General features: G+C 39.7%; 1 protein-coding gene across 3 annotated transcripts in view; it reads left to right on the forward strand.

Moving 5' to 3' along the window:
- The window catches only part of ccdc149a (coiled-coil domain containing 149a), an 81709-nt gene that overhangs the window by 35077 nt on the left and 34213 nt on the right, over positions 1-12419 (forward strand). For all 3 annotated transcript variants that reach the window (XM_073064899.1, XM_073064900.1, XM_073064901.1), the window contains exons 4-5: positions 1177-1284; positions 8951-9067. In XM_073064899.1, the coding sequence (XP_072921000.1) occupies positions 1177-1284; positions 8951-9067 (225 nt within the window). The remainder of the gene's footprint in view (positions 1-1176; positions 1285-8950; positions 9068-12419) is intronic.

The following is a 12419-nucleotide window of genomic DNA, read 5'->3' on the forward strand; positions in this document are numbered from 1 at the left end:
CCAGTTGATGGTGGCTGTAATCCTGTTACATAATTAGATGCTGCACCAATTCTGCAAAAGTGAATCAGACACAGCATGCATCAAATGGCAATAAGCCTTACCTAGCATTTGAAATAAATGCTAGCTGTGATCAAATTTGCTACCAATTGAGTTCCTAGGATAAAACATGAGCACTGCCTGTTATTGAATGCCAATGAAAAAGATACTCTAGGTAGAAAATTGCAAACAAAAATTGCACAGCATCTGAATTTAAATCAGAAAACAATAGAGTGAAGGATCATTCCAAAAATATTTATTTTTAATAATAAATTAGAAGGTATTTTAAATATAGATGCCTCCTATTTTAGTGTAAGCCCTAAATTGTGAGCATGCTTTATAGATAAAGTCTTTTGATTTACTCTGGTTAAAGATCCCATCTATAAAGCATGGAGGGTGTATGTAGTTAATAATGATTCTGGCTGTTTTGCTGATACTGAAATCTAATGATACAGCTTGTCAATAATAATACATACCTCAGACTCTGCAAACACTCCCTTACTTTTATCAAGTCCCTTTTGTCATGGTCCATGATGCAAATGGACATGACATTTCATTCTGACCTTAACTTATCTTTGTTAATATTGATTTTGTAGTTAAGGTTTTACCAGCAGTAGAAAAAGCAATTCAGCATAATCTTTTTTTTTTTTTTTTTTTTTTTTAAACTTTTTTTATTGTTTTCAAATAGTTACAGAATAAAAGTGTATAAGAAAAAAAAAAATGTTACCCAGCCCCCCTCCCCTTAACCCCTCCCCCCTAACATCCCTAAAAAAAAAAGAAAGAGAAAAAAAAAAGGGAATGCCTGGATATTGGAAGATCCCCACACGCTCCACGGAGTTCGTAATAACTTTAGTGTATGCATTTATTTCTTTCCCCAAGTAACCAATTATTTCATCTTCGGAGCACCTATATATTTAATCCTGTCTTTTGTAAATAAGTCTTAATACACAAGTTTACATAATGGTTCATACTATCTGTCAGTTATTCTCCACCCCCCCCCCCCCAAACACTTCCAGTTAGTGAATTTTGTCTGTCCGTGGTGAGAAACACACCATTGAAGCTGAAGATAAAAAGTTTGTGTCACAAGTGAGCAATTACAGCATGGAAGCAAATGAACTCAAACTACATTTCGTTCCCCAGGCAAACCTGGCACAACTACTGAGTAGTTCTCGAGAGCGGAATAAACAACTCACAGAGGAAATCAAAGAAATGCAGCAGAGACTGACTGAGGCTCAGGGTGACAACAAGGTATAGTTTATAAGGATGGTTGGTGATGGAGGGAAGATAATCATGAATCTCGTCTGCTTGAAATAATTCAGGGAGAGGAAAAGAAGCCTTTAATTCACTATAATAATAGTGACAATTGGAAATTCTTTTTAAGTTGCATGAGGGAAGTTCATGTGGTACAAAGGATGGGAAGTAAATAACTGTAGCTGTGCAAGTGATTAAAATGTTCCAGTTGACTACCTTTTGTTATTAGAAGCAGTATGCACCTCAGTCCAATAAACATACTCAATTACTTAGGAACTGTCAGAAATTCACTATCAGTTGCTGGAATGTTCAAATGCTTATGCTGCATGTTGTCAGTATCTCCCTTCAGGTCTGCTGAACCTTACAGCCCATTTGCTTAATTTGGATATCTGATTGAAAGCTGCCAACATTTCTGTTGGAGCTTGCTTTTCTGATGATTGTGCAAATCTCCCTCAATCAAATAAATGATTGCAAATGACAAAATTATTAATTACTAAAAGAAGCCAACAAGTAGAAACTCTTTTTTTGAGTTTATGTCAAGGTCAGGTAGTCTCCTGTACTGACAGCAGATGTGAGAAATTTGAGATGCACCACTCATCTGCTATCAGAAATTTGCAACCTGCTCATGTCTTCATTTTCGATGTATGTTGGCAGCATTGAAGACCCTTGTAAGAAAATTATTCCAGCTGATGTGAAAATTCATTGCTCCTGTTCCTGTGAAATCCTTGGAGATGAAGGAAATTTTTGCTGAGCAAAATTTCCCTTCTCAGTTATTAATGGTCATTTATTGTCTTCTGTTCGTTGTCCCAGCTTGTCTCATTATAAACTTTATTTATTATTAACATTGAGCCTCATCATTGCCTTTTTCAATATAGTAACTACATGAATTGCAATTAAGAGAAATTCTACAATTACATAGTATTTCTTCCATAGCAAGAATCAGCTGCCACATATTTCTTCCCTGTGCTCCTTCATTGTGCTAAAATATAAACTTACTTACTTACTGTCCCTGTCTTGATGATGGAGTTGGCCTCTTTTCTCATCATGTGCCCAATCCATCTCCAACATTTTCTCTTGATGACACTGAAGGAGTAAGGTGTGGTTGGAGATCTTTCTTGGCCAGAATATAAGGAGGATTTTCTGGAGGCTCGTGAGTGGAACGATGGCAGCTTGGCGAGGTGGCTCTCTGTTTTGCACCAGCTTTCTGACCCATGTTAGAGTGTATAGCTCAGTGGAATTCTTGGCCTCTGTCTGCTACCTTATCAAAAAGCCTTCCAATGTTAATTCCAAAATCTTCAAGGAGTCTGAATATCATAAAGTCAATATATTAGTCATTTAGTAATTCTACCAATGTTACGTCTACAACTTTCTCTCCATTTTCATCTTTCAAATACTCGTGTACTGTTTTGTAGCTGTAATAACTTTTGAGATTTTTAGTGATTCTCGTCTCAAATATCCTCTTTATTTCGATATCTCTTTTATCATGGAGTTTGAAGTCCCTTCCTCCAGACTTAGCTTGTGTTTTTAACAAATGTTTTCTTTTGAATTTATTTAACCAGTTCAGAGGATGTCTATTTAATATGCATGCTTCTTCTTGACTATAAACATCTTGCAAACTTAATATTCTGAAAGTCTTTCAATTTCCTACACCAAGATACCTTTCAATAATATTCTTCAATTTATTTTCAGCTTTCGTTTCAAATGTACAAAATTTTCACATTAAAAAAGATGCTGTTTTACTCGGCACTAAAGATTATGGAAGTGACTATTCAAACCTTGTACCTGTTCTGCCACTCTTTTGAGTTATGTCTGATCAGTATAGCAACATTACAAAACTTTGTCTTGTTTCCATGTTCCTTAATTAGCCAACTCTAACAAACTATTGTGTTGGAAATAACATCGTGTTTTAAAGCTCATTTTTCTTACTGATCTAATGTCATCAATGTTTTGAGGAGTTCCAGATTTCCATTATCCTTTGTGAGAAGATGCACATTCTGGCATAACCACTGATAATCTAACTTTAACTTCATGTTTATGCACTCTGGGTCTGGGCACCTAATGTTCTCCAACAACTATGTAACTACTTCAGTTATATAGAATATGTCCTCTGATCACTCCCTGAAATTTCAAATGAAAAATTACATAAATGTCCCAAAGCCATGTAACCTAATCTAACCAATAACAATATTAGCCATGTGTTATTCTCATCAAACTGTTCTACGTCTTCTTTGAGACTAACATATGATTGTATAACTCCAAAGGTGTAACCAAAGGTTTATTAGTCATTATTAATGTTGACTGCCGGATCACTTGTGATATTATTCTTGTGAGGTATGATATTCTTTCCAGCGGATGCTTTTCTGCTCACTTGATGCAATTAGTGTATGTATAAGAATTTACACACAAAAATTTCTTTAATACTGATAAAATCACACCTCAGTTCCTACTTCCACTCTGTTGTGACATTTCCATTTGGCCCATTGAATGAGACCTTCCTGAACGATGCCCATGCTTTGCATCATCTCCTGTGCAATTTGTGCAGCTGCACCCATGCTTCAGATGGTTTTCAGGACAAATGGTACTTCAGGCCTCACTGCCATGAATATCTGTGATGCAGAGTGACCTGCAAGTGATGATTCAGTCTCAGACAATGGATCTTAAGACTTCATTGCAGACTGTCCTGATGGCCTTCAACCTTTGCAACTGTTTGTAAATCTCTTATAATTAGACATTGAAAATTGGATAAATGAATTTAAACATTTAAATGTTATAAACTATATAAAAATGAAATGATACATTTATTAAATAACATATTTCCCTGATAAACAAGCTCAACTTAAATTTTGGGCTGACCTTCAACATCTCAAGCTGAGTTGAGACAAAGACAGACAAAGTTAAACAGAGCCTTGTTAATATCTAATTGTGATAACTTAAATCAGTCAGGAGGCATGTCTATTTTTGGGGGTGAAATTGACTTCAAAAATGCCACTGTTAGTTCTTAAACCATGCCTTAGGAGTGTTTTACCTCAGTGACAATGCATTTTCTTCAGTACTCTTCCCTTGCTGCACTGCGGTTTATTTCTCCAGCCCAAGAGCATGGTTGGTTTGACTGAGGCTGAAGCACTGAGCCTGGGCTGTGGAATTGGGTAGGTGGACCACAAGCCTTGGGAACGGGGGAGAAGAAGCTCAGAGGCACTGGGTCAGATGATCAAGCTCACTGCAGTTGAGATACAACGTTACAGTATCTGCAAATTAGCTTCATGTATCTTCTTCCTTCAGGCCAAATTCAAACAAACGGGGCTACGTCTCATGACGGTAAAGCCAGTGGTCCAAAAATAAAAAGAATACATGACTGAACTCTATCTCGGTCTAGGTGGTGAGTCTAGTACTTGAGTAGGAAGTCGGATGCACTGGCATCTGACCTTCAGTATGTTCTTGCCTCCCTTCCTACTACGTATTGGTTTGGAAGCCATAAACACATGAAATGGTCCTTGGCGGTGTTCTCTTCTGATCTACCAGCAATGAGAATGTATGTTTCAGACCATTACTTTGAGCCAGTCAACATAATTGTGTGCTGGAGCACTTTAATACTTCAAGGGCACAGCGAAAGGAAATATTTGTCACTTTTTACAAATCTCTTCACTTAAAAAAGGAGGTTCAGTGATAAACATTACCAGTCGTTAGGAATGTTAATTAAATTCTGGTTGGAATAACATGGTTGAATTTATAGATAGGAATGAAGAGAGAACATCAACTTTCTTTCTCTTTCTCTGGTGTCAATTATATGAGAAATTACTCTAGTTTTCTGTTATTAATGCAGAGGAAGTCATAACCTAGAACACATTGTTCAAAAGGAAAATCATTTTTTCCAAGTGTAATGTACATTAAAGACAAAGGCAGTGATGCAGTAATGGGAAATGATGTAGTAATTATTGACACAAGAGGTGGTGAAGGTATGTGGGTGATAGAAGCATGAAAAATGGTAGATAGCAGATCATTTTGTTATGCACTTTCAGTTTGGACTTCTTTTCTTTAGTATTTGTGATTGAAGATGATTCATATTCATATTCTCATTAGATGAAGAGTCTTGAGTATTATGTTCCTCTTACACTTCTACTTCTCACTTCTTTTATGTTGTTCAGAACACAGTACAGTATACCAATATCATCCTGGAAATGTTAATTGGATGCCTCTGGATTGTCCGGCATTTGAATTGCAGCTTGACTAATGAAGATGGCTTGCTCAGTTTTTTAAATGGGTCACATTTTAATGGAGAGTTCATTCGTGGAGTTGTCCTGCACATTTGCAGCCAGATTCATAGCCAAAGGCTGTTGTTAAAAGATGTTCCAAGCATAAACAGATTGGGAATTCTGTCCATCACAGTATGATAGTTGCTGCAAGCAAGTCTGACATAGACCAGGGTGAACTTGTGCTTGGTTTTGGACGTCAACTGAAGATTGATTAGCCTGGTTGATCTGATGATACTTGCATTGTCATGTGACTGCAGTTGATAGTGGAAATTTCAGCCAGAGATATAAATCCATGCACCTTGTCTTTTTGGTCATTGTGATCACAGGGGACAGTGCATAACCCTGCAGTACTGGAAAGTAATCCATGTCATATGCACACATTTGCATCTAGCTCTGAAACTCACGATGCCTCTAATATCATCCTGAAAGATTCCAGAGGCAAAATAAAACCTTGAGAGTTTGCAATCTTTTCTAATCAGTCCCAACTTCCAGAAGACTGGGAAGGTGAGAAGCTGTCACTGGAATACCTGAGTGTGTAATTACACACTCTGTAATTCTGAAATACGGAATGTGTAATACCGTACCCCTGTGATATTGATTTTTCTGTTGCTCCCTTCTCCCTCCTTAATATATTTATGCTGCTTCAACAGAGGAAATCAAGTGAAAGTAACCATTCTGCCATGAATGTTGATGTTGTCAGCTGCGTAAACTCTCTTAAAACAAGTACTCTCTCCAAAGCAAAACACTCTCCGAAAGTAACTGAGTGACTGTGGTTACTAAACCTTCCTTGTCTCGGATCAGGAGTGCTGACCGCTAATTATTCCCATGAACAACTGCTTGATCTTACTTTTTTTTACTGATGAGATTCCTAAACCTTGCGTTAACCATGAGACACAGGAGCAGAATTAGGCCATTCAGCCCATCAAGTCTACTCCACCATTCCAATATGGCTGATCCCAGGTCCCCATCTGCCTTCTCACTATATCCTTTGATACCCTGACCAATCAGGAAACTATCAACTTCTGCCTTAAATATCCCCATGGACTTGGCCTCCACCACAGTCAGTGGCAGAGCATTTCAGAATTTCACTACTCTCTGGCTAAAAAAATTCCTCCTTACCTCTGTTCTAAAGGGCCACCCCCTCAATTTTGAGGGTGTGCCACCTAGTTCTGAATACCATCACCATAGGAAATATCCCCTCCACACCCACCCTACCTAGTCCTTTCAACATTTTGGAAGTTTCAATGAGATCCCCACACGTTCTTCCAAATTCCAGTGAGTACAGGCCCAAAGCTGCCAAACACTCCTCATGTGTTAACCCCTTCATTCCCAAAATCATCCTTGTGAACCACCTCTGGACTTGCTCCAATAGCAACACATCCTTGCTGAGATAAGGGGCCCAAAACTGTTGACAATACTCCAAGTGCAGTTTGACTAGTGTCTTCTCAAGCCTCAGCATTATCTCCTTGCTGTTATATTCTATTCCCCTTGAAGTAAATGCCAACATTGCATTTGCCACCTTTACTGCAGTCTCAACCTGTAAGTTAACATTCTGGGAGTCTTGCACAAGGAATCCTAAGTCCTTCTGCACCTTCTCCACATTTAGATAGTCCACACTATTGTTCCTTTTTACCAATACGTATTATCGTACATTTCCCAACACTGCATTCTACCTGCCACCTTTTTGCCCAATCACATTGCTTCCTCCGCACTACCTACCCCTCCATCCATCTTTGTATCATCCACAAACTTTACCACAAAGCCATCAATTCCATTATCCAAGTCACTGACAGACAATGTGAAAAGTAGCGATCCCAATACTGACCCCTGAGGAACACCACTTGTCACTGGAAGCCAATCAGAAGAGGCCCCCTTTATTCCCACTTGCTGCGTCCTGGCTGTCAGCCATTCCTCTATCCATGGCAGTATGTTTCCTGTTACATCATAGGACTTTATCTTGTTAAGCAACCTCATGTGTGGCACCTTATCAAATGCCTTCTGAAAATATTCTGACTGCAGGATTTCCAAATTCACAAGAAAGGTATCACATTTAAATATTGTGATGAAGTACCTTACATTCCTGGTTCAAGTGCTACGATGGTTGGATCGGGTTGGAGGCAAGTTTAACAGATTCAATAACCCATTCCTTGCCTGCTTAACATGGAGAAGGGTTAGTTAAATTTTCCCAATCTTTCTGATAGGCTGTACAGTTTATAATCCCCCTTTTCTGTTTTACAGAGTAAAGAAAAAACTAATTTCTATTCTGTCAATTTAACATACTGAGAAAGTATTTACTAATGAATGAAAGGGTTACTGTGTGAGGAATGACTGGCAACTTTTGGGCTGTATTCCCTGGAGATTAGGAGAATGAGGGGGATCTCATAGAAACATTGCAAATGTTAAAAGGCCTGAACAGATTAGATATGTGGCTTGTGGCCAAGTGGTTAAGGCGTTGGACTAGCGATCTGAAGGTCGTGAGTTTGAGCCCCAGCCGAGGCAGTGTGTTGTGTCCTTGAGTAAGGCACTTAACCACACATTACTCCAGTCCACCCAGCTGAAAATAAGTACTGGCAAAATGCTGAGGGTTAACCTCGCGATAGACTGGAGTCCTATCCAGGCGGGGCGGGGGAAGTCTCATACTCTCAGTTGCTTCACGCCACGGAAACTGGCATAAGCACCAGCCTGATGAACCTATAAGGCTCGGGACAGACTTTAACTTTTACGATTAGATATGGCAAAGTCATTTCCCATGATAGGGGAGTCTAGGACAAGAGGGCATGACTTCAGGATTGAACGACGTCCGTTTAGAACAGAGATGCGGAGAAATTACTTTAGAGGGTGATAAATCTGTGGAATTTGTTGCCACGAGCAGCTGTGGAGGCCAAGTCATCGGGTGTATTTAAGGCAGAGATAGATTGGTTCTTGATTAGCCAGGGCATTAAAGGGTATGGGGAGAAGGTAGGGGAGTCGGGATGACTGGAAGAATTGAATCAGCCCATGATTGAATGGTGGAGTGGACTTGACAGGCCAAATGTCCTACTTCTGCTCCTATATCTTACGGTCTTATGGACTAAATATCAAAATTAAGATTTTTAATAATTTTTTTACACTACATCGGTGAACTACTTTAGAAAGTTCATAAATCAATGTATGGTTAGAAGACTATTGATCTTTACAAGCAATTAATATCAAAGGTTGTAAAGTGACCAGTAATCATCGTTATGAAAATCAAAGTGATGCACAGACTAAAACTCTGGTTTTGCTGATCAAGGCTATTACCGTAGCTTGTTTTAAATGAATAGTTAACTGAAATGCAGACTGCAGTCACAGAAATGCTGCTAAGAGCTCTAAGCTCTGAAGATTGAATTGGACTTTTAAGCAGGTGATGATTCTCTATTTTCTTTTTCCTTGAGCTCCTAAGAATGACTATTGCAAAACAACGTTTAGGTGATGAAGAAGTTGGGTCTCGCCATTTTCCTGCACATGAACGTGAAGATCTTGTTCAGCAGCTGGAAAAAACACATGAACAGGTAAAAGAAAAGAAACTACACTGTTAAGATAAGATAAAACTTTATTTATCCCAAAAGAAATTATTGCTGCTCAGTCTGAAATATATACTTCAAGATACAAAATGTAAGCATTGTGGTACAAGAAAATACAAAATGTGTATTAAAAAGTAATAGTACAAAATACAGATTTGCAATGAAAGCATATACTTAAGGAGGAGGAGTTGTAGAGTCTCATAGGTACAGGGAAAAGGGATCTCCTGTGGTGTTCAGTGGTGCACCTCAGTGGAATCAGTCTGCTGCTAAAGGGCTCCTCTGTGTGTCCAGTATGTCATGGAGGGGGTGAGAGGGATTGTCCATAATGCTCTGTAGCTTCTACAACATCCTCCTCTCAGATACAACCACTAGGGAATCCACTTCCACTCCACAGAACCATCCCTTCTGACGAGCTTATCGATCTTCTTGCCATCAGCTGCTCTCACCCTGCTGCCCAAGCAGACTACAGCGTAGAACAGAATGCTGTCCAATGTTGTTACTGTAAATAACGTAATGTACTACTATCCAGTCTCTTGTTACCTTCCTCCCTACTTCACCATCCCCTAGCAACTCAGTCTTTACCAGAGCAGCTAGTCATTACCTGTTAAAATAATTTTTAACATCCCATGTGCCCATGTACTTCAATACGTAGGCATAAGGTTAATGTTTAGTTTTGCTCCCTCCATTTTCCAGTTTTGTTATTCTCAAACCAACTCTACAGCATTAAAATCTGGATCAAACAGTTCAATGTGCAGTAGATTTCACTAATATCTGCTTGCATCTGTATCTTTCTCTGCCAACTTTGCAGTTGCCACAACTTCAGTCCAAGTCATAAATATATGCTACAGCAGTGTACCAAATGCAACTGCTGTGATGGATCTGGCCAGCCTGTGTATTCATTCTTAAATAGTCAACATAGAGTCTTTCCAGTTGAGTGGTTCAATGAAAAATGAACAGACCTTATGGAGCCACCAAGTCAGATCCACTGCAGTTTTGTGGAATCTGGTTGTCTGCCAAATGGTACTATTCAGTTTAAAAATATACCCTCTCCTGAACAATCCAAGGGATTGCAGAATCTTAAAAAGAACATGGAGAACATGAAGTTCATTGGCAAGGTAGGTAGGATCTTTGCATGGGGTGAAAGTTGGGGAGTGGGGAGCAACAGCAGGGAAGTAGAGCAGAAGATGGTTGTGTGGTATTGGTTGATGCAGAGGGACAAGTTACCACAGCAGGGAATGTGGACTGAGAAAGGAAAGGTGCCCAGAAGAGCAAGCATTATTGGAAAAAGGGACAAAAAGTGATCACCAGTGACATAAGTTCCATGAGGTTCTTTTGAAAGAATACTGCCTACAAAAACAAAACATGTTTAATGTAAGTGGCTGTCGGCAGTGTTCTGCATTGATGATTTTGTCTTCTTCACAAAAACATTGTGCACAATAGATTTAGTGTATTGCTTGAATCTGAGCTGAGCACTTTCCACCTATACAACAATGTCTACTCTATCATTGCGTCTCCCAATCCCATCATCACATTGAACTTCCTTGCCTTTATTATCTCAGGGACTGACTTCTTTAATGCTCTCCTAGAAAAGTGCCCCGTTACAAACTGATTTTCAATAAGAATGCCCGAATTGTAATGTAACCTACATGAAAACCCATATTGCCATTGCCTAGTTCTATCCATCAACCACTGCAATACTAGTGAAAAATGTTCAAGGCTGTAACCTTTCACTTCAGATCCTTACATTGTCTCAGAACTACCTCTTAGTAATTTCCTCTGGTTGTGAGTATATGTGGGTATCCAAAATTAAGAACGTTTTTGTTTCCTCTTCTCCCTACTCTCCACTCTTTTAAACTACTGGTCCCATACTTTTCCCTTCATTACTGCTATCAATTACCTCCTCAAAAACATTTCTTCCACCGTAGATTGTCTCTCAATTTAATCACATTTCAGGTCCTTCTGCTTGGTGCTCATAAACATTACTCTTCAGTGTTAAGCAATTTTAAACACCTTCCTGACCACAGAAGTCCAAGAGGATGACATTGTAAATGTGATGGTCATTTCTTGCCAGCTATTCTTTCTTGTGACTCTGTCATTGATTTTTTTTAATGCTTCTACATTACTTTATCACTGTTTTAATGGCTGAGAGGATGAGGATGGAGGTAGTTGTGGGCAGAGGGGTGTTGGTGGGGGAACTGCAATTGCCTGTCGTGCGTATTCTGATTGTACCTTTGAAAGATGCAAAGTGCAAGGGCTCCCAGCATGTGCAACTGTGATGACCTGCATGGACCCCTCCAAATTTCTCACCACTCTGTATTGGAAATGTGCCACTGTCCTTTCATCATGATGAATCTCAATCCTGAAACACTGTACCCTACTACGCTGTGGTAGTACCTTTGCCAGATAGATGAAGGGCTAATTTATTGTGGCTTACTAAACCAGAGTATTTAGCAAAAACCCTGGGCTTAAGGAGCTACAGTCTCTGTTGAGGATTTGTTCAGACTTAGTTATTTCTTAGGCTTAAAGGGAAGATTAGGAAACAGTAAGAGGAGTTAGAGGTCAGTTTAGGGACAGGGATGTGGAGGTATTAATGGTCAGGCCATGTGTCCTCCAGTCTGCATTTTGCGTTCAAAGACCAGCATTGTGGATGTGTGTTGAAGGATATCTGTGGTCAGATGTTGGGCCGGCAGACCAATAAGGATGAGGGCTGATGCTTCCACTCACTACCCCCAATCCCAGTGATCAGGTTGATGGCAAATTCCGGGATCTGACTTCCTTGTGGGCAGGAGGCACAAGGGTTGGTGAGCCCTTAGGTACACATCGGTGAGACTGGAGTTCAAGGCTTAGTGTTTGAGGTCCCATCATCAGTGAGTCGAGAGTTCGAAGCATGGAGCTCAGGGTCTACGTTCACTGCCACTGGCAAATTCTGGGGTTAATACTGAGGATCAAAGCCCAAAGGTTGATCAGAAGTCCAGAAGTGACACCTAGTATCTGTGAGTCCAGGAGTCTGCTGGAGGCTCAGAAACAATCTGTCCTGATGTTCAGGGACCATTTGTGTGTGCGTAGATGTGCGCTTGAGGGTGGGAGGGAGTTAAGGGACTTGTTTCACGGTTGTTGTTTTGTGACTGTTGTTGTTACTTGTGTGTTCTGCAAACATCATGGGCACCAGAATGTGTGACAACACTTAGATGGTGTTGGTTTCTGATAGAAATGTCACATTTCATTGCGTCTTTCAATGTACGTGTGTTAAATGAATCTTTGTATGAATCTGAAAATTATGTTAGCCTACACGGTCAACAAGCTCCCCTCAGAGAGCAGCTTAGATTAGGATTAAAACCTG

Source organism: Hemitrygon akajei, chromosome 13 (assembly GCF_048418815.1).
Source record: "Hemitrygon akajei chromosome 13, sHemAka1.3, whole genome shotgun sequence".
Lineage (NCBI taxonomy): Eukaryota > Metazoa > Chordata > Chondrichthyes > Myliobatiformes > Dasyatidae > Hemitrygon > Hemitrygon akajei.